The sequence below is a fragment of the Mobula birostris genome, chromosome 1 (genome assembly GCF_030028105.1).
Source record: "Mobula birostris isolate sMobBir1 chromosome 1, sMobBir1.hap1, whole genome shotgun sequence".
Classification (NCBI taxonomy): domain Eukaryota; kingdom Metazoa; phylum Chordata; class Chondrichthyes; order Myliobatiformes; family Myliobatidae; genus Mobula; species Mobula birostris.
Genome location: NC_092370.1, coordinates 59913616 through 59936778, shown reverse-complemented (window position 1 = coordinate 59936778; position 23163 = coordinate 59913616). Strand labels below are relative to the sequence as shown.

The window sequence follows — 23163 nt, the reverse complement described above, 5'->3', positions numbered from 1 at the left end:
TCTCATTACATCCCCCTCCCACACACACTGACCAATAGATTCCTTAACAACACACAAAATGCGGGAGGAACCCAGCAGGTCAGGCAGTATGTACGGAGGGGAATTAACAGTTGACTTTTCAGTCCGAGATACTTCATCAGGACTGGAAAGGAAAGAGAAAGAGACCAGAATAAGAAGGGGGGCAGGGGAAGGAGTGCAAGATAGCAGTCATTATGTGTTCCTTAAGAATTTTTAGGTTTATGCAGTCCATTTAGTCTATAATTCAACTAAACATCTATCTGTTCCCAATGACGACATTTCCCTATGAAAAACACGTGCACTTTATCTTATTAACAGTTAACCTTGAAGAAATAATTACCTTGTATTGTAAACTAGAAATAGACCAAATCTTCTTTCATGTGTATTTAGCGATGAAGCAATCTACTGAGTATAAACTGAAAATTAGCTCATTACATGAAACTACCACTAGACCATTAAAAAAAGTCAGCACTTGATTTTAATCATTTTAACCCTCTGATGAAAGGTCATTGGCTTGAAACGTTAACTCTGCTTCTCTCTTGCCAGCATTTTCTGTGCTTATTTCAGATTACCAACTTCTGCAGTGTTTTTATTATTATCTGAATGGTGGCCGATTAGGAAAAGGGGAGGTGCAACGTGACCTGGGTGTCATTATACACCAGTCATTGAAAGTGGGCATGCAGGTACAGCAGGCGGTGAAAAAGGCGAATGGTATGCTGGCATTTATAGCGAGAGGATTTGAGTACAGGAGCAGGGAGGTACTACTGCAGTTGTACAAGGCCTTGGTGAGACCACACCTGGAGTATTGTGTGCAGTTTTGGTCCCCTAATCTGAGGAAAGACATCCTTGCCATAGAGGGAGTACAGAGAAGGTTCACCAGATTGATTCCTGGGATGGCAGGACTTTCATATGAAGAAAGAATGGATGAACTGGGCTTGTACTCGTTGGAATTTAGAAGATTGAGGGGGGATCTGATTGAAACGTATAAGATCCTAAAGGGATTGGACAGGCTAGATGCAGGAAGATTGTTCCCGATGTTGGGGAAGTCCAGAACGAGGGGTCACAGTTTGAGGATAGAGGGGAAGCCTTTTAGGACCGAGATTAGGAAAAACTTCTTCACACAGAGAGTGGTGAATCTGTGGAATTCTCTGCCACAGGAAACAGTTGAGGCCAGTTCATTGGCTATATTTAAGAGGGAGTTAGATATGGCCCTTGTGGCTACAGGGGTCAGGGGTATGGAGGGAAGGCTGGGGCGGTGTTCTGAGTTGGATGATCAGCCATGATCATAATAAATGGCGGTGCAGGCTCGAAGGGCCGAATGGCCTACTCCTGCACCTATTTTCTATGTTTCTATGTTTTGCTTTCCGATTGCAAAAACTCATTGTTACCTGGTTGGGCAGTGGAAGGAAATAAAGAAAGAAAGTGTACATATAAATCTGAGAACTGTGGAGGAACAACACAGTCTGATAATTAGGATTAAATGTTCAGAGATGACGTAAGGAAAATGTGTAAATCTGATAGAAAAAATGTTATAACATCCAGCATTGCTTTTCAAGACCCATCCATTTCTTAATGACAATAAGAACATAAGACATAGGAGTCAAATTATATCATTCAGCCCATCAAATCTGCTCACCATTCTATTGTGGCTGATTTATTATCCCTCACAAACCTATTTTCCTGCCTTCTTCCCATAACCTTTAACACCTTTACTAATCACAGAACTACTAAGCTTTGTTTTAAATATACCCTATGACTTGGCTCCACAGTCGTCTATGGCAATGAATTCCACAGATTCACTGCGCTGATCACCGCCTAACTGTCAGAAATATTACCTCTAAAACCAAAAATTGTGTAGTTTGATGCCTCATTCCAGAACCACAAAACATATTAAATATTTACACTGAAAACATTTAAAAGTACATGGCAAACGGAACTATACTCATTGTTGAGAATGCCTAAAACTGAACCACACAGAAACAATAACTTGGAAATATGAAAGTCTATTCACACAGCAAACTCCCAGGAGTATCCAAGAGAATCTCACTCTCCAGACACAGTCTCCCATGATACCTAATAGATACTACAGTGCATCTGGGATGACTACATTCTATGGCAGTCTTTATGATCATCTATGTATGCAAAGAAAAGAGCAAATCCATCAGTTTTTAGGGGTTAGACATAGACGTGTATTGCCATATAATGTGTAAGTTCAGTATCAGGAAAGAGCTTGGGTTTTACCTTGATCCACTAGTTATAGAAGTCACTTTTGTCTTGTGGTTGTCACGGTCCCGATCGTTAATTCCCTATTTTCTCCTAATTTCCTTTGATTGTGCAACAGTTCTGACCGTTAATTTCCCATTTGCTCCTAATTCTCTTTAATGATGGCACACCTGGTTTTCATCAGGACCTGCAGCATAAGAACCCCGGCGTTACAACCACCAGTTGCCAGATCGTTGGTTTTGCCTGTGTGGTAATTGACGTTTCCCAGCCGCTTCGGACTGTGTGTTCTAAGTTTTGCTCAAGTACCGAGAATTACCTGTGAAACTCAAGTCACTTTGTGTCACTGTCAAGATCAGTTTTCTAAGTTCTTCTCCAGTTCTGAGGTTCCCCTGTGAAACCCAGCCTCTCTGTGTCAAGTTAAGTCTTCTAAAGTTTTACATCAGCACCGAGGTTTGCCTGTGTAACTCCATCTCTCCGTACCAAGAAGAGTTTTGTCCGTTGTTTCTTTCTCTGCACTCTGAGTCAAGATAAATTCTGCCTGTTTCCTGCCTTCCTGCTCTCCCTCCTGTTGCCGTTCATGTCGGCATCCTAAATAAACCTGCGTGCTTGTGTCCTGCATTTGGGTTTGCCTCATCTGCTCATTGCAACAGTGGTAGAAACCAAGTTACTAGTTTATTGGATTCAATTTGACACGTTGAAAGGATGGGATTTAAAACTTAGCTTCTGAGTTGCTTGCCATAGCCCGATTATTACAGCATTTTACTGTAGAGTGCATAAAATTCAAGCCTTACCCATTCTGTGGTACAAAACACTGCATTTATAAATTATACTTAAAAATGTATTTATAGTCATACTGAACTCATCTACAGTGTTTATTCAACCCTCTGTCATTTGGTGCCAAAGATGCCCTTCCAATCTGTTCTTAGAACATGCAAGCTGAATCATAACCTCTCGAGAATAATTCTCTCTGCTCAGCTCAGTGCAGTGTGGCCAGATTTCTGAAAATTATGAGAATTAAGGATTGTTCTGGAGTTAAGACATTATGGATTAACTAAAATGAGAACCAGTTTTCAAAAAATAAAACCTATATACAATTTATCCTCCAACTGATACTTTGTGGCTAGTGAATCTGATCATTGGGTGTGGGACATTCTGATTCTGTCCCATTGAAATTACATAGGGAAAGACACTAGATGAATGGTCCTGCTATCAGCACTATGTTAAAGTTGCAACCAAAAAGTTCTACTTTAACTTCATCAGTCCACAGGACTTGTTTCCAAAATGCATCAGTCTTGTTTAGATGTTCCTTTGAACTTTTTGAATAGAACTTTTTGACTGCAATGAGCAAAGGTATGTTTGGAGAAAAAAGGGTGCAGAATTTCATGAAAAGAACCCCTCTCCAACTGTTAAGCACGGGGGGTGGATCGATCATGCTTTGGGCTTGTGTTGTTGCAGCCAGTGGCACGAGGAACATTTCACTGCTAGAGGGAAGAATGAATTCAATTAAATACCAGAAAATTCTGGAAGCAAACATCACACCGTCTGTAAAAAAAAATGAAGATGAAAAGAGGATGGCTTCTACAACAGGATAGTGATCCTAAGCACACCTCAAAATCCACAATGGACTACCTCAAGAGGCGCAAGCTGAAGGCTTTGCCATGGCCCTCACAGTTCCCCGACCTAAACATCATCGAGAATCTGTGGATAGACCTCAAAAGAGCAGTGCATGCAAGACGGCCCAAGAATCTCACAGAACTAGAAGCCTTTTGCAAGGGAGAATGGGTGAAAATCCCCCAAACGAGAATTAAAAGACTCTTAGTTGGCTGTAGAAAGCCTTTACAAGCTGTGATACTTGCCAAAGGGGGTTTTACTAAGTACTGAGCAGGGTGCCGAAACTTTTGCTTCGGGCCCTTTTCCTTTTTTGTTATTTTGAAACTGTAAAAGATGGAAATAAAAAAGTAATCTTGCTTAAAATATTAAAGAATGTGTCATCTTTAACTTCATGCCTTTTGGAAACTGGGTCATCTTTTACTCACTTAGCTATTCACAGTAACAGAAATGTTGACTGGGGTGCCCAAACTTTTGCATACCACTGTATATAGGGTATCTGGATTTTGTACTTGGGCTTTTGGAACAGACACCTGTATTGAATATTCAGAGATTCTGCTGCTGTGGTGTGCTACCACTGATTGTATGTAATTTTGTAAATTGACCTGACTATATTCAAAATGTTAAAGAACTGAAAATGTAGTTAATTGTTTATTATTATCTTTGTGCTGGAGAAGTATAAGACATCGTGTCAGGAGGGTGAGATTCTCCTGGGCTCCCTTCCCTGAAGATTCGCTGTATGAATAAAGAATTTTATGTTTTTCAGCTACAGCTTCCACGTGGCCTAGTTTTCATCAGTCACAACAGTACCAAATATTGTATGTCTCACTGCCAATATTCATACACCAGTGAGATGTTGGAAAATCAGAATCATTTTCATTAAAGGCTGAAAATCAACTTGTGCATTCAATTAAACCATTGACTAGGGTGAGCATTACAATCCAATTATAAATTAGTCACTAGCAATAAAGAATGAAATTGACCATGAACTTTCTGTGATAATTATTGCATTTGGATTTGTTTCCTTTCTCGAAGATGGCCATGGTTATTATTTGACCCATCATATTCAACCCAGCCACAGGATGTAAGTTGATGAATTAATGAATGATATCTCCCTCTATCGAGTTTTAGAACTTCAAAAAGGATCACTCTCTGCTTCCAAGTTGTTCAGGGGCTGTGACAAAATGATTGCGGTGTTACAGAGTTAAGGGACAGAGTTATACTTGTGGAATCCTTTTAACATGTTCCCTTCTCTGAGGGTCATCAGCTTGTCAGGGTGGAGAGGCTTGTGATTTCCTCAGATCCCAGGAGCAATGCCACCTGGAATTTAGCTTCTGGTAGGGTCACCCATGGTGGTTAGGTCAAAGATAAAGAGAAATCCAACCGAGACCTCAACGGTGGAGCAGGCAGAAGACGATGACACATCACAACAGCAGTGAAGGTGGAGGAAGGCTGCAGCAGTGAAGGGTCTTTAGTTGTCTTGCATGCCATGCCACTGGATCCTGACCCTGACCTGTCAAGGGCCGTGTGAGGGCTGCCTCTGCATCAACCTCTCCACATTAAAGAAAATCACGCACAGGTGTTCTCCATTAAGAGAATAACCCCTTGGGAGAACATTAGAATCGACTTGAGTGATCACACTACTAATGTGTTCCATACAGAAAGTGTCACCTGTCATTCACCTGTCTTTCAGCTCTGCTCTTCACTCTCGGTGGGATGGGTCCTTCACATTTAGGACATAGATGGTCCTGAGCACACTGAAGAAACTGTTCACGCCATGATTAGTTCTGTTGGTCATCAAGGGTTATAAATAAACTGCAAAATAACCAGATGCAACAAATTAAGGACAATGGAAGTAAACAAAACAAATATCTTTATTGTTGCCTTGCGTGGAAGGAGTAGAGGCCACTATTTTGTGAGACTGTTGTCAAGATGGCAATGGCGACACACAGCGACGTTTTGCGGGCTGCTCACAAAAATTCAACATACCTCTTCTGAACTATTGTCACTGCAATCTGCAGCCTGTATTATCCTTTTAAGTAATGTACTTCCAAACAGTCTTAACAAACTAGCAATTTTATGATATCCAGAAGGACTCGGCAGACTCGACCCTCAGAAAAGCAGGTAAGACACCTTTCAGTGGACAAAGGTCCATTGCTATAGCCGGGTGGGAAGGCTTCAAGCCAGGTTAAGACAGGGGGGTGTCAAACTCTCTCTACCCAGTATCTGGTTAGCAAATGTGCAGTCTCTAGAGAACATAAGGGCAAGATTGGAGGGAAATGAGGTATTGCTGCATTCTTTGTTTTATTGAGACATGGCTCACCCTGGACAGGCCAGATATGGCAGCCAGACTCGAGGGCTTATTGATCTGATGGATGGACTGGGCTGCTGATTTGAAGAGAGCAAAAAGTGGGGTTCTGTGTTTCATGCTAAACACATCATGGTACTTGGACTTAGCAGTCTTGTTGCACTCTTGTTCTCCCTAACTGGAACACTTAATGACTAGTGCCATCCATTATATTTACCGAGAGAGTTCTCCTCTGTGAAACTCAGCACAGTTTGCATACCGCCAATGGCTGATGTTAAACAAGCACTCGATGTTTTGAATGTCATGATCAGCAAACAAAAAACGGTTAGCCCCGACACGTTTCAAATCATTGCTGGGGACTTCAATCAAGCTTGCTTGAAAAAAATCTCTGCACTATTGTCATCAACATATCACCTGCAACACAAGGGGACCCAATACACTCGACCACTGTTATGCTACCGTTCCATTTCTAGGCTGCATTTCAGGAAATCTGAACATCTGGCTGTCCTCCTCCTCCTCCTGCTTGCATACAGGCAAAGTCTAAAGAGCAAAGCTCCAACAGTAAAGACAGCAAAGATGTGATCACAGGAGGCAGACTGTTTCCAGTCAGTGGACCGGGCCATGTTCAAGGACTCATCAGAGGATCTAAATGATCATGCTTAGTTATGGATGAGATTGTCCCCATGCAGCGGTGAGTGCAATGCTATTGCAACCCAGGATATTCTGGAGTTCAGAGTTCAAATCTGGTACCGTTCTGTAAGGATTCTCTGTACATCTTCTCTGAGGAATACATGAGATTTCCCTGGATCCTCTGGTTCCCTCCCACAGTTGAAAGATGAACCAGGTAGGTTACATAGTCATTATAAATTGTCCCGTGATTAGATTAGTTTTAATCAAGGTTGTGGGGTTGCTGGGGCAGTGTGGCTCGAAGGATGGAAAGGCCACTGTATCACTAAATAAAATAAAATCATCTAGAATCTTCCCCAACCAGAAGCCCTGAGTGAACCAAAAGACCTGCAGTCTGCTGAGGGCCAGATCAGTCGCATTCAGGTCTGACGACCAAGTAAAATACAAGAAGTCCAGTTACGACCTCCAGAAAGCCAACTCACATAAGGATGCTTGACAGCTGTGGAAGGGCTTGAATGCTATCACCCCCTACAAGGTAAAACCAAATGAAATGTGTGACAACAAGGCTTCACTCCCCCATGAGCTCAATGTCTTTTATGCTCGCTTTGACCAGCAAAATATGGAGGCATCTTCACGAGCTCCCACAGCCCCCAACAACCCTGAGATTTCAGTATCTAAGGCCAACATGAGGGTGAACCCACAGAAAACATCTGGCCCAGATAGGGTATCTGGCCGAATACTGAAGACCTGTGCTGATCAACTGGTTGGAGTGTTCACTGAGATCTTTAAACTTTTGCTTTGGCAGTCTGAGATACCCACCTGCTTCAAGCAGGCTTCAGTTATACTGGTGCCCAAGAAGAATGTGGTGACCTGCCTCAATGATTATCGCTCAGTAGCACTTATGTCCACTGTGATGAAGTGCTTTGAGAGGCTGGTGATGAAACATATCAATTCCTGCTTCAGGAGCAAATTGGATCCACTCTTATTTGCCTAACGTCACAACAGGTTGACAGCAGACGCTATTTCTCTTCACTCAACCCTGGAGTATCTGGACAGTGATGATCTTCATTGACTGCAGCTCAGAATTTAATATAATCACCCCCTCAAAATTAATCAATAAGCTCCAAGAACTAGTCCTCAATTCCTCCTTGTGCAACTGGATCCTCGATTTCATCACTAACAGAGCCCAGGCAGTTCAGCTTAGCAACAATATCTTCTCCACAATCACCATCAGCACAGGTTCACCAGAAGGCTATGTGATTAGCCCCCTGCTCTACTTGATTTATGCTTATGACTGTGAGGCCAAGCACAGCTCCAATCCCATGTTTAATTTTGCTGGTGATATCATTGTCTTTAGCTGATTCAAAGGTGGTGACGACTCAGCATATAGGAGGGCAAGTGAAAATCTGGCTGAGTGGTGCCACAACAGCAACGTCTCACTCAATGTCAGCAAAACCAAAGAGCTGATTATTGACTACCAGAGGAGGAAACTGGAGATGAGTTATTAACTTCAAACTTTCTGCATAATCACTCAGAGTTGAACTACATGTGCACATAACGAGAGCTGTATAACTCATCTCCTTCTACCTTAGGCCACGAACTTATCAATCACCCATGCTGTGGACCAGAGAAAGGATCCATAAGCTCCATGACCGCTGGACTCAGTGTGTAAACGTAGGAGGGGACTATGTTGAAAAATAAATGTGCTAGGTTTTCTAAAATTGACTTCTTCTACCATAGGCCATGAACTTATCAATCACCCCTCATCATTTTTGTGTTGATACAATAAAGTGCAACTTTTGAATCGATTACGATTCACATGGTCACTTACCTAATCTAAGGTCATTGACTGAGGTAAGGGTCAACACTTCTCTGCAAAATATTGGATCTTCTGTGCCATTTGCAAGTCCCATTTGTCCTTTTAGGTTATGAAATTTATGTTGGGTCTCTAAGGTGACTAAAAGGAATAGTCTTTCATTAGTAGCAAAGCAATATCATTTTTACAAAACCATATTAAACAAAGGAATTAGGGGCAAGAGTAGGCCATTTGACCCTTTGATCCCACTTCACCATTTAATTGATCCTGGCTGATTTCCATATTTAATACCTTGTTCCTGCATTTAAAACTGATTTGCATAGAGATTAAAAGTTCAGGAGTAGAGTTAAAAGGTGGGGGGAAGGGAGGGAGAAACACAAGGTGATAGGTGAAACTGGAAGGGGGAGGGGTGAAGTAAAGCGCTGGGAAGTTGATTGGTGAAAGAGATACAGACTGGAGAAGGTGGTGTCTGATAGGAGAGGACAAAAGCCATGGAAGAAAGAAAAGTGGTGAGAAGCAACAGAGGGAGGTGATTGGTAGGAAAGGAGATAAGGTGAATGAGGGAAAAGGGGATAGGGAATGGTGAAGGTGAGGTAGGGGGCATTATCAGGTCCAAGAAATCAATGTTCATGACATCAGGTTGGAGGCTACCCAGACGGAATACAAGGTGTTGTTCCTCCAGGCTGAGTGTAGCCTCATCATGACAGTGGAGGAGGCCATGGATAGATATATCAGCATACCATCAGGTTTATTTCTCCAGTCCTGCTGAAGGGTCTCGGCCCAAAACATTGACTGTACTCTTTTTCCATAAATGCTGCCTGGACTGCTGAGTTCCTCCAGCATTTTGTGTGTGTGTTGCTTGGATTTCCAGCATCTGCAGATTTTCTCTTATTTCTGTATAGAGATTTCTTCTTTCACTGTATAATGAATCTCTGGAATTTTCTGCCCAGGAGGCCAGATCATAAAACATAGAAAATTATAGTGCAGGAATAGGCCATTTGACCTACCATGTCTGTGCTGACCAAGATGCTAATCTAAATTAAACCCCTCTGCCTTGCAGATGGTTTATATTGCTCTGTCCCCGCCTGTTCATGTGTCTGTGTAAATGCCTCTTACATGTTGCTATCGTCTGCGCTTCCACCATCTCTTCTGGTAATGTGTTCCAGGCACCTACCATTCTCTGTGTAAACAACTTGCCTTCCAAATCTTGTTTAATCTTGCCCCTCCCAGCTTAAATCAATGCCCTCCAATGTTTGACATTTCCTCCCAGGAAGAAGCTCTGACAATCTACTTTATCTTTGCCTCCCATAATTTTATCTACTTCTATCAGGCCACCATACCTTCATGCTCCACTCTTAGCTTCTTACGCTCCAGAGAAAACAATTCAAATTTGTCCAGCCTCTCTTTATAGCTAATGCACTTCAATATACAGTAGGCAAGATCCTGGTGAAGCTCTTGTATTTATTGCCCACTCTGAAAAGCATCCATATCTCTCCTATAGTGTGGCAATCAGAACTGCTCATAATACTGCAGATGTGGCCTAACAAAAGTCTTATACAGCTGCAACATGAATTCCAATTTTTTACACTCAGTGCCCTCACGGATGAATGCAGGCATGCCATTTGTTACCACCATATGAACTTGCGTTGGTACTTTCAAGGAGCTATGGACTTGGACCCATGATCCTTCTACATATCAATGCTCCTAAGGGTCCTGACATTTACTGTATAATTTCCTCGTGCATTTCAATTCCTAGAATACTTGTACAGATTAAACTTGATCTGCCATTTCCCTGCCAAATTTCCAAATGATCTATGTCCTTCTGTATCCTCTGACAACTTTCTAGCCAAAATTCCATCAATTTTCATGTCTTCTGCAAACTTACTGATCAAACCACCTGCATTTTCATGCAGATTAATAGTCTATATTAAAAACAACAGAGATCCTAATGCTGATCCTCATAAAACCACACTGGCCATTTCCTCCAGTTAGTAAAACATGCCTCCACTGCTGCCTTTGTCTTCTCGAAGTTCGAAGTTCAAAGTTAAGTTTATTATCAGAGTACATACATGTCACCACATACAACCCTGAGATTCTTTTTCTGACCGCATACTCAGCAAATCTATAGAACAGTAACTGTAAACAGGATCAGTTTGTACAAACTGTACAAATGCAAATATAAATAAATAGCAATAAATAACAAACACGAAATAACAAGATAAAGGGTCCTTAAATTGAGACCATCGGTTGCGGAACCATCAGAAGTAGAATAATTGTAGATATCCCCTTTTATTCAAGAGTGTAATGGTTGAGGGGTAGTAACTGTTCTTGAACCTGGTGATGTGAATCCTGAGGCACTTGCACCTTTTACCTGGCAGCAGTGAGAATAGAGCATGGCCTGGGCGGTGAGGATCTTTGATGATGGATGCTGCTTTTCTACGGTACTGTTTCATGTAGATGTGCTCGATGGTTGGGAGGCCTTTACCTGTGGTGTACTGGGCCAAATCCATTACCTTTTGTAGGACTTTCTGCTCAAAGGTGTTGGTGTTCCCATCCCAGGCCATAATGCAGCCAGTCAGCACCCTTTCTACCACACATCTATAGACGTTTGCCAAGGTTTTTGATGACATGCTGAAACTCTGCGGACTCCTGAGGAAGTAAAGGCTATAGTCAAACAAGTTTTGGACCCAATTTACCAACTCACTGAGTCCCATGTGACTTAATGTCTTGCACAAACCCACCAGAAGAGACTTCGTCAAATACTTTACTAAAATCCGTATAGAAAACATCCATTGCCCTATACCTAACAATCACCTCTATCACTTCATCAACAAACTCAATTAAATTTGTCAGACATTACCTCCCCTGCACAAAGCCATCTCTAATAAGTCCCTGCTTTTCTAAATGCAAGTAAATCCTATCTTTAAGAATCTTCTCCAATAATTTTCCTACCAACAATGTAAGGCCTATAATTTCCTGTTGACCTTCTTAAGCAAAGGGACAATATTGGCTATTCTCCTGTTTTCTGGCACATTGCCAGGAGCTAAAGAAGATACAAAGATTTCTGTTAAGACCCTATCGATCTCCTCCCTTGCTTCCCTCAGCATCCTCAGATAGATCCCATCAGGCCCTGGGCATTTATCCACCTTAATGTTTTTCAAGAGACCCAACACCTCCTCCTTCCTATAATAGATATTTTCAACAGACCTCTCCTTACTCTTGCCACCATCCATTTCCTTTCTTGCTAAATACCAATGCACAGAACTCATTAAGGAACTCACCACTGTCTCCGTGTATAAATTCATTCTCTTGTGCTAGAGTAGAGTCATCCTTTCCCTAACTACCATCATGCTCCTAAACAGCAAGGCAAATAAGAGGGACTGCGTGGCCTCTTCCAGCTCCATTTTTGTGTTCTTTTGCTTTCTCTCCATAACCCTTGGTCTCCTTCACCACTGGTACCAGATCTTTTACTGGGCTCAGTTCTGCATGATCTGCCCCATGCCCTTAGGATGTCACCTGGGTTAGACTTTTCCAGCATTGAGAATAGCCTTCCTGCATCTAATATGTATTTTACCATAACGATTTTAGTATTTTGATGGGGTCAAACTCAGGCCAATATAAGATCAGTTGTTCAAACCCTTTTCTCCTAAGTTAATTCTGACATTCCTGGAATTATCTTAGTGAATCCATCTTCCGTCTATGACACTGCCCTATATTTCCAGTCTGAATTGAAAGAGATGGGTCTACATATAAAAATCTATGGAACCATATTTTTTTAATATATATATAATGCAACAAAATGGTGGGGGATTCCAACATACTCTGCCGTCTTAGAATTCCTGTTCAGTTTTCACAATACCCCTGACGATTTTAAAGCTTGCTAATAACACTAGAGGAGCAGGAGGAATGTTTCAGCAAGGGAGTGACGTTTTGCACTTTGAAGCCAAATGAAAACCAGATTTTGTTGCGCTCATTTCTCTTAGGAGTCATGTAATGTGTAACACGATCAGGACACATTCGTTCGTATTCACCCAAAGCCTTACCTGAAGCTGTGGAGGAATGTGTGTTCATCCTCACTGTATATAAATGTTGGGAGAGTAGGCAGATGATGAAAACGTGCTAGAGGAGAGCTTGCAGTCTGGGTACTTCCTTTTACGTTTTACATTTTTGTGGTCTGCTTGTAGCCAGTGGATTAAATCCTCTACTTAAAACTTTCAAAGATCCAGACACTTTGCTTTCTGCAGTTTGTAATCCGAGAGAGCGACACTCTCAGTGCAAGTTTGCCGGCTTTCCAATATCAGCGGATATTCCGAATCTTGTTTTACAAACGTTTTCATTTTCGCATATCTTCAAAAGAAATTCCAAGTATATGAAGTTTGAACGTTCTGGATTCCCAATTTCTCAGATGTAATACATTGATATTTATAGAAAGTTCCAGCATGAGAGGTGCCAAGAACAATTAAAGAGGTTATATTTTTTATTTTGAAACTATAGTTTTCTTCCCTTTTTGTGTCTCTTCACCCACGAAATGAAAGGTAGGTCCGAAGTTAGAGCGAAGTGTTACCGTATTTGCACGTTTAATGCTAGAAATCGCTGCTATTTCGATGATGCGATGATATGTCCTTGAATGCTTTCTTCTATTGAAAATGTCTCAATGTGAACTCTTAGAAATGTCTAACTTATGTCATAACCCGATTAATTTTATCAAAATTAACTATTCTTAATGTGGCACTTACAGCACAAGAAATTCTTAATATTATTTATGTTTAATCGTGGATTAACTTTGCCGCTACTTTGTTATGTTGGGTCGACGCTGCTTTCTGCTTGGTAAAGTGTGCGAAAGCAGCGGAGGAGAAGGAGTAAAACATAAAACCATAACGTTGCTCATAAATGTTCCGAAACTTAGTCCAAAATGAATAACGATGGATCGACTTCGCAAACCGAAATTTCCAATCATCTTGTTTACATTCTGAAAGCAGGAATTTTGACCTCGGGGTATTCAATGTCTTTTAATTCGCTTTCCTAAAAAAATAACATCTGGTAGTAATTTTGTGGCAACGGGACTAGAACTGCTTTCCTCGGCTGCTTGGAGTGGTTTCGAAATCTCCAGCAAAGGCAACATGCAGACATTACAGGAGAAAACGTTTAGTTGCTATACAGTTCTGGAGTCGCTCTAATCGCAGCCCTTCTGTAAATTTATGTTTGTATCTTCATCAATGACTTGCATTTATGTCGTACTTTGAAGATAGCAAAATATCTCAAAGCACTGACTGCTCTATATATAAAGTTCAACCGTGAGTCCCAAAAGGAGATATTAGAATAGAAGACTCAGAGCCTGGTCAAAGAGAAGCGTTTTTAAGGAGAGTTTTGAAAGGGGAATGGAATCTCAGGGGCGAGAGCATCTGAAGCTGAAGATATGGACCACCAGTGGAGAATTACCTCCAGATATGGATGCATAGAAAGGATGGTAGGGTACAGGAAACGTGGTGTACAAAGGCTATTGTAAGTCTTGTCAACAAAAGAAAAGCTTAGGAAAGGTTAAAAAAAACTAGAAGATTATAAGGCCAGCAGGAAGGAGCTTAAGAACGAAATTAGGAGAGCCAGAATGGGCCATGAGAAGGCCTTGGCAGACAGGATTAAGGAAAACCCCAAGGTATTCTACAAGTGTGTGATGAGCAAGCGGATAAGACACGTGACTATAGGACCAATCAAGTGTGACAGTGGAAAAGTGTGTATGGAACTGGAGGAGATAGCAGAGGTACTTAATAAATACTTTGCTTCAGTATTCACTATGGAAAAGGATCTTGGCGATTGTAGGGATGCTTTACAGCAGACTGAAAAGCTTGAGCATGTAGATATTAAGAAAGAGGATGTGCTGGAGCTTTTGGAAAGCATCAAGTTGGATAAGTCACCAGGACTGAACAAGATGTACCCCAGGCTACTGAGGGAGGCAAGGGAAGAGATTGCTGAGCCTCTGGCAATGATCTTTGCATCATCAATGGGGATGGGAGAGATTCCAGAGGATTGGAGGCTTGCGATGTTGTTCCCTTATTCAAGAAAGGGAGTAGAGATAGCCCAGAAAATTATAGACCACTGAGTCTTATTTCAGCGGCTGGTAAGTTGATGGAGAAGATCCTGAGAGGCAGGATTTATGAACATTTGGAGAGGTGTAATATGATTAGGAATAGTCAGCATGGCTTTGTCAAAGGCAGGTTGTGCCTTATGAGCCTGATTGAATTTTTTGAGGATGTGACTAAACACATTGATGAAGGTAGAACAGTAGATGTAGTGTATATGGATTTCAACAAGGCATTTGATAAGGTAAGCCCAAGCAAGGCTTATTGAGAAAGTAAGGAGGCATGGGATCCAAGGGGACATTGCTTTGTAGATCCAGAATTGGCTTGCCCACAGAAGGCAAAAAGTGGTTGTAGACAGGTCATATTCTGCATGGAGGTCAGTGACCAGTGGTGTGCCTCAGGGATCTGCTCTGGGACCCCTACTCTTCATGATTTTTATAAATGATCTGGATGAGGAAGTGGAGGGATGGATTCGTAAATTTACTGATGACACAAAGGTTGGGGGTGTTGTGGATAGTGTGGAGGGATGTTACAGTTTACAGTTGGACATTGATAGGATGCAAAACTGGGCTGAGAAGTGGCAGATGGAGTTCAACCCAGATAAGTGTGAAGTGGTTCATTTTGGTAGGTCAAATATGGTGGCAGAATATAGCATTAATGGTGAGACTCTTGGCAGTGTGGAGGATCAGAGGGATCTTGGGGTCTGAGTCCATAGGACACTCAAAGCTGCTGCGCATGTTGACCCTATGGTTAAGAAGTCATACGGTGCATTGGCCTTCATCATTCGTGGGATTGAGTTTAGGAGCAGAGAGGTAATGTTGCAGCTATATAGGACCCTGGTCAGACCCCACTTGGAGTACTGTGCTCAGTTCTGGTCGCCTCACTACAGGAAGGATATGGAAACCATTGAAAGGGTGTGGAAACCATAGAAAGGACGCAGAGGAGATTTACAAGGTTGTTGCCTGGATTAGGGAGCATGCCTTATGAGAATAGACTGAGTGAACTCGGCCTTTTCTCCTTGGAGAAACAGAGGATGAGAGGTGACCTGATAGAGGTATATAAGATGATGAGAGGCATTGATCATGTGGATAGTCAGAGGCTTTTTCCCAGGGCTGAAATGGCTAGCACAAGAGGGCACAGTTTTAAGGTGCTTGGAAGTAGGTACAGAGGAGATGTCAGGGGTAAGGTTTTTTTTGTGTGGGCTGCCGGCGACGGTGGTGGAGGCTGATATGATAGGGTCTTTAAAGAGACTCTTGGATAGGTACATGGAGCTTAGAAAAATATGTAATTATAGGTAATCCTAGGTAATTTCTAAGGTAAGGATATGTCAGCACAGCTTTGGGGGCCAAAGGGCCTGTGCTGTATGTTCTCCAGTTTCTATGTTTCTAAATATATTTATTAGGGCAGAACTGGAGAGATATAGGACTGAAGTAGATTATCCAGATTGGGAGTCTCCAACCTGATACAGTGCTTCTGTTTTTCTCCCCACAGATGCCACATGACCTGCTGAGTATTTCCAGCATTTTCTGTTTTTGTATTACATTTCCAGCATCCCCAGTTCCTTTGATTTTCACTTGGGAGACTCTTTTGGTTCAATGGGATACCTGCCCAATGAACAGTTGGATTTACTTAAGCAGAAATAATATTTTTGCTTAAGTAAGTCCAAATTAGGAAGCAAAAATATAAGATCAGAGATCTGTTGGTGCACACATATTATAGTTCCTGAAAATCGGGCAAAGATCATGATGCATGATTGACTTCTTCCTTCGGTTGAATGCGAGCAGCACAACAACTTAATATTGACGGTCATTGTAATGATTTTGATGTCTGGCCAATGCAAATCACACCATTGTTTATTTGGGCATATCACCAAGAAGCCAGTGTGGTCTGTGGCTAACACAGGTTAAACCTAGCTAATAATTCTTAAAGTGTACCTACATCTCTTAAAGGGGAGGGGAGGTGTTGGTGCTTGTATTTCAGATGATCAGCTACTGGCTGTTCCACCTTCTATTCTGAGCACCAGAGTGAGTGAAATGAAAGGTTTTGAAGCATCATACTGGAGACTTTTCGTCATAGATTGTCACAAACTAAAGGCATTGTCACTGCCGCTTGGATACCAAACATTTATTCCATTAATCAACAGAAATATAGTTACACAAGAGCTGTTTGTTCCAATTATAGAATTCCTTTAAGGATCTGTTATGCAATCAATGCATAGAATTACATCGACATATGACATAGAAACATTCCCACAATCATTCTCGTGAAAAACCTCTCAACCCTCTCCCATGTCTACACATCCTTTCTTAAATAAGGGATCCAAAACTGCTCACTATACTCCAAGTGAGCATCCCAATGTCTTGTACATAGAAACCTGTCATTTGGCCTAACCTTTCCATGCCATTATTTCTGCCCTATGAAAACCTTCTGTAGTTTTTCCTCAACACACATCAAAGTTGCTGGTGAACGCAGCAGGCCAGGCAGCATCTCTAGGAAGAGGTACAGTCGACGTTTCAGGCCAAGACCCTTCGTCAGGACTAACTGAAGGAAGAGCTAGTAAGAGATTTGAAAGTGGGAGGGGGAGGGGGAGATCCAAAATGATAGGAGAAGACAGGAGGGGAAGGGATGGAGCCAAGAGCTGGACAGGTGATTGACAAAAGGGATACGAGAGGATCATGGGACATGAGGCCCAGGGAGAAGGAAAAGGGGGAGGGGGGGAAAAGCCCAGAGGATGGGCGAGGGGTATAGTCAGAGGGACAGAGGGAGAAAAAGGAGAGTGAGACCCGACGCAGACTGGGATATCGTTTTGTTGAATACCTACGCTCTATCCGCCAGAGAAAGCAGGATCTCCTAGTGGCCACACATTTTAATTCTACATCCCATTTCCATTCTGACATGTCTATCCGCAGCCTCCTGTACTGTAAAGATGAAGCCACACTCAGGTTGGAGGAACAACATCTTATATTCAGTCTGGGTAGCCTCCAACCTGATGGCACGAACTTTGACTTCTCTAATTTCCGCTAATGCCCCACCTCCCCCTCGTACCCCATCTGTTATTTATATACACACATTCTTTCTTTCACTCTCCTTTTTCTCCCTCTGTCCCTCTGATTATACCCCTCACCCATCCTCTGGGCTTCCCCCCCCCCTCCCCCTTTCTTTCTCCCCGGACCTCCTGTCCCATGATCCTCTCATATCCCTTTTGCGAATCACCTGTCCTGCTCTTGGCTCCATCCCTCCCCCTCCTGTCTTCTCCTATCATTTTGGATCTCCCCCTCCCCCTCCAACTTTCAAATCTCTAACTCTTCCTTCAGTTGGTCCTAACGAAGGGTCTCGGCCTGAAATGTCGACTATACCTCTTCCTAGAGATGCTGCCTGGCCTGCTGCGTTCACCAGCAACTTTGATGTGTGTTGCTTGAATTTCCAGCATCTGAAGAATTCCTCGTGTTTGTAGTTCTTCCTCATCCATATCCTTCAATATTGCACTATATTCCTTCCATTCACATACATGTTCATCCAGCCACCCATAAATATATCTATGCAATTCTTTGTCTTGACATTTCTGCTAAATTCATTTTCAATTTTCTTGGTGGCAATTATATACTGATAACCTCCAGTCTCCACACAAGTAGAAACATCTCCTTTATTAACACTTAATAATTTCAAAAAAGTTTCATGGAAATAGTTAAAGGTACAAAAAACACAAACTACCATTTAACTGAGTAACAAATTATATATTTGTGCAGTACCTCTGATGTTACCAAATATCTCATTTCTGCTCTGGGCACTGAAAGGAGAAGTTGAGGCCCTAGGTAGAGGAAGTTTGATCTTGATGCTCGTACAACTGGCCTGGGTGTAAGGTTGGAGCGCTCTGGGCACCGAGCTGATTTGAAGAGCTTGAGAGTTGCTTCGGGCTGGGCAACAAAATCTGGCCCAGAGCAAGTCACTGGGCAGTGTGATCTAGGCCCTGGGCCTTTCGCTGCAGTGGTTCCTGGGTCCTAGTGCCAGGACTAGGACTCGCTCTCCACAATAGTCATTCCTCTCTCCAGAGCCTTTCGCTGCCCTGTTCTTTGGTCAATTTAAACGCTGGCCCAGATAGATTGAAAAGACAGGATGTCAGTTAAGATGATAGCCAATCTTGCTTGTTCTCCGTAACGTTCATCTCCATGGCGCTGAGGCTATGAAGACTGCCCCAGCTGCTGTGCTCAGTGCCCCTTAATATGATGAACTGATAAGTGAGGTTTTGGGCCTACTCTGGGCTGCTCTGGGGTTCAGATCTGAGGACTCAATTTTGATTTGGAATGCTGCTACTCACTCAATTGTTAGCATGATTTGTTTTTTTCCCCCTTTCTCTTATGCTGAGTGTAGGTCTTTTATTTTTATTTTTATTCTATTTTTTCTTTAGTTGCATTCCTTCAGGTTTCTTGCATTGTGGCTACCTGTGAGCAAGCAAATCTCAAGGTTGTATAGTTTATACACTCTGATAATAAATGTATTTAGCTCTTGAATCTCCTCATCATCTGGCCACTACTTCTAAATTTTGTAACTCAAAACAATAAATATATCAAATACTTTGGTAATACTACCCAAAATTAATAGCTAATATGCGAGATGATACCTTTGGAAAAGACAGGTGGAATGTTCCTTCAGAATGTAGGTAGTTATGGAAAAGGATAGGTCTGGTCTTCGTGTTAAGATTCTAAATTGAAGGAAGACCAGTTTTGATGGTATTAGAAAGAATCTGGCAGTGTGGTTTGGGACAGGTTGTTTTCTGGCAAAGGTGTACTTAGTAAGTGGGAAGACTTCAAAAGTGAAACTTCCAGAGTACAGAGTTTGTATGTTCCTGTCAGTATAAAGAACCTTGGTTTGCGAGAGATTTTGTGGTCCTGATTAAGAAAAAAAGGAAAGTGCCTAGCAGGTATAGGAAGGAAGGAATAAATGAGGTACTTGAGAATAAAAAATGCAAGAGAGCACTTAGAAATAAATCAAGAGGGCTAAAAGTCATGAGGTTACTCTACCAGACAAGAAGGAGAATTCCAAGGGCTTCTACGGCTATATTAAGAACAAAGGGATAGCAAGGACAAAATTGGTCCCCTAGTAGATCAGTGGTAATCTATGCATGGAGCTGAAAGAGATGGGGGAGATCTTAAATGGAGTTTTTGCATCTGTATTTACTCAGAAGACGGACATAGAATCTATCGAAGTGAGGCAAAGCAGCGGCAAGATTGTGAACCCTATACAGATTACCATTTAACTTTGTATGGTGTTTGCTGTGTTGCGGTAAATTAGGGTACATAAATCCCCAGGACCTGACAGGGTGTACCCTTGGATTCTGGGCGAGGCTAGTGCAGAAACTGCAGCGGCCCTAGCTAGATATTTAAAACCTGCTTAGCCATAGGCAAGGTGCCAGAGGACTGGGGGATAGCTAATGTTGTTCTGCTGTTTAAGAAAGGCTCTACGAATCAGTCAGGAAATTATAGGCTAGTGATCCTGATGTCTGTAGTTGGAAAGATATTGGATCTAAAGGATCGGATATATAAGTACAGTATTTGGATAGATAGCGACTGATTAGGGATAGTCAACATGGCTTTGTGCATGGTAGGTCATGTCTAACCAATTTTATTGAGCTTTTAAGGACCATTAGACAAGAGCAAAATTAGGTCATTCAGCCCATTGAGTCTGCTACACCATTTCACCATGGCTGATCCATTCCCCTCTCACCCCATTTATCCTTCCCTCTCCCTGTATCCTTTGACACCCTGATTAATCAAGAACTTATCAACCTCTGCCTTAAATGCACCCAATGACCTGGTCTTCAGAGCCATATGTGGCAACAAATTCCACAGATTCACCACCCTCTGGCTAAAGAAATTCCTCCTTATTTCTGTTCTAAATCAACATCCTTCTATTTTGAGGTCGTGCCCTCTGGTCTTAGACTCCCCCACCACAGGAAACATCCTCTTCACGTCTACTATCTAGGCCTTTCAATATTCGATAGGTTTCGATGAGATTCCCCCCCCCATTCTTCTAAACTCCCGTGAGTACAGGCCCACAGCCTTCAATAACTGCTCACACAATATCACTTTCATTCCCAGAATCATTCTCATGAAAAACCTCTGAACCCTCTCCAATATCAGCAGATCCATTCTTAAATAAGGGACCTAATACTATACTCCATGTGAGCCTCCCAGTGTCTCATACAGCCTAGGCTTTATATCCTTACTTTTATATCCTAGTCCTCTTTAAATAAATTCTAACATTGCATTTGCCTTCCTCACCAGTGATTCAACCTGAAAATTAACCTTCAGGGAATCCTGCACAAGGACACCCAAATCCCCTTGCACCTAGAATTTTTGAATTTTTGCCCCATTTAGTAAATAGTCTACACGTTATTCCTTCCACCAAAGTGCATGCCCTTGAACTTCCCAACATTATATTCCCATTTTCCACCTCTTGGCTCATTCTCCTTATTTGCCCAAGTCCTTCTGCAGCTTCTCTGCTTCCTCAACACTACCTGCTCCTCCACCTATCTTTGTATTGTCTGCAAACTTGGGCCACAAAGCCATCAATTCCATCATCCAAATTGTTGAAATACAACGTAAAAAGAAGTGGTCCCAACACAGAACTCCACCCCCATGGAGCACCTAATCCAAAAAGGATCCTTTTATTCCCACTCTTTGCCTCCTGCCAATCAGTCAATGCTCTACCCATGCTAGTATCTTACCTGTAATACTCTGAACTCTTATCTTGTAAGCAGCCTCATGTGTGGCACATTGTCAAAAGCCTTCTGAAGATCCAAGTAAACAGCATCCATTGATTCTCCTTTGTCTAATCCTGCTTGTTATTTCTTCAAAGAATTCCAGCAGATTTGTCACGCAGGACTTTCCCTCACGTAAACCATGCTGACTTTGGCCTATTTTGTCATGCGCCACCAAGTACCCCAAAACCTCATCCTTAACAATTGACTACAACATCTTCCCAACCACTGAGGTCAGGCTAACTGGACTATAATTTCTTTTCTTTTGCCTACCTCCCTTTTTGAAGAGTGGAATAACTTCTGCAATTTTTCTCTGGAATCAAACCAGAATCTATTGTTTCTTGAAAGATCATGACTAATATCTCCACAATCTCTTCAGCTACCCCTTTCAGAACCCTGGGGTGTAGTCCATCAGGTCCAGCTGACTTATCTACCTCTGAGCTTTCAGTTTCGCAAGCAATATCTCCCTACTAGTAGCAACTGCACTCACTTTTGCCCTTTAATGCTCTTGAATTTCCAGCATACTGCTAGTTCCTTCCACAGTGAAGACTAATACAAAATACTTATTCAGTTCATCCGCTATTTCCTTGTCTCTCATTACTATCTCTCCAGGATCATTTTTCGGTGGTCCAATATCTACTCTCAACTCTGTTTTACTGTTCATATATCTGAAAAAAACTTTGATGCCAGTTTTGATATTATTCGCTAGCTTACCTTCATGTTTTTCTTTTTCCCCTTATAATTTGTTTAGTTGCCTTCTGTTGGTTTTTTAAAAATTCCCAATCTTCTAGCTTCCCACTAATTTTTGCTCTTTTATATACCCTCCCTTTTGCTTTTATGTTGGCTTGTTTTCACTTGTCAGCTATGTTGCATCATCCTGCCTTTAGAATACTTCCTCTTCTTTGGGATGTGTCTATCCTGCTCCTTCTGAATTGCTGCCAGAAACTCCAAACATTGCTGCTCTGTCATCATCCCTCCTAGTGTCCCTTCCAATCAACTTCGGTCAACTCTGTAATTCCCTTTAGCCCATATCAGACTTTAGCTTCTCCCTCTCAAATTGCAGGGTGAATTCTATCATGTTATGATCACTGTTTCCTAGGGTTCCATTACCTTAAGCTCCTTAATCATATCCAGTTCATTATACAATACTCAATCCAGGATTGCTGATCCCCTATTGGGCTCAACCACATGCTGCTCCAAAAAGCCAAATCAGAGGGATTCTACCATTTCTCTCTCTTGAGATCCAGCATCAACTTGATTTTCCCAATCTACCTGCATATTGAAATGCTCCGTGATGAACATAATATTCCCTTTTTGATATGCTTATTCTATCTCCCATTGTGTTTTGTAGACCACATCCTGGCTACAGTTGGGAGGCTTGCAAGTAACTCCTGCTGGCTTTTTTTTACCCTTGCAGTATCTTAACTCTACCCACAAGGATTCTACATCTTCCAATCCTAATTCACCCTTTTCTAAAGATTTGATTTCATATTTTACCAGCAGAGTCACTCCTCCTCCTCTGCCTACCTACCTGTCCTTTCAATAGATTGTGTATCCTTGGATATGAAGCTTCCTATTACAATTGTCTTTTAGCCTTGACCCTGTGGTATGCACAATGTCATATCTGCCAATACCTAACTCGTTACAAGATCACCTACTTTATTCTGTTTACTGCGTGCATTCAAATATAACACCTTCAGTCCTGTATTTGTCACTCTTTTCAATTTTG

At 42.0% G+C, this 23163-nt stretch overlaps 2 protein-coding genes across 3 annotated transcripts in view; one reads left to right on the top strand and one right to left on the bottom strand.

Annotated features, from left to right (window-relative positions):
• tyms (thymidylate synthetase) overlaps nucleotides 1–13201 on the bottom strand; it is a 58842-nt gene extending 45641 nt beyond the window's left edge. The window contains exon 1 of the mRNA XM_072255845.1: nucleotides 12644–13201. Coding sequence (XP_072111946.1) covers nucleotides 12644–12671 — 28 coding nt within the window. The 5' untranslated portion in view covers nucleotides 12672–13201. The remainder of the gene's footprint in view (nucleotides 1–12643) is intronic.
• Nucleotides 12564–23163, top strand: part of colec12 (collectin sub-family member 12) — a 142438-nt gene continuing 131838 nt past the window's right edge. For both annotated transcript variants that reach the window (XM_072255819.1, XM_072255828.1), the window contains exon 1: nucleotides 12564–13135. In XM_072255819.1, the coding sequence (XP_072111920.1) occupies nucleotides 13129–13135 (7 nt within the window). In that variant the 5' untranslated portion in view covers nucleotides 12564–13128. The remainder of the gene's footprint in view (nucleotides 13136–23163) is intronic.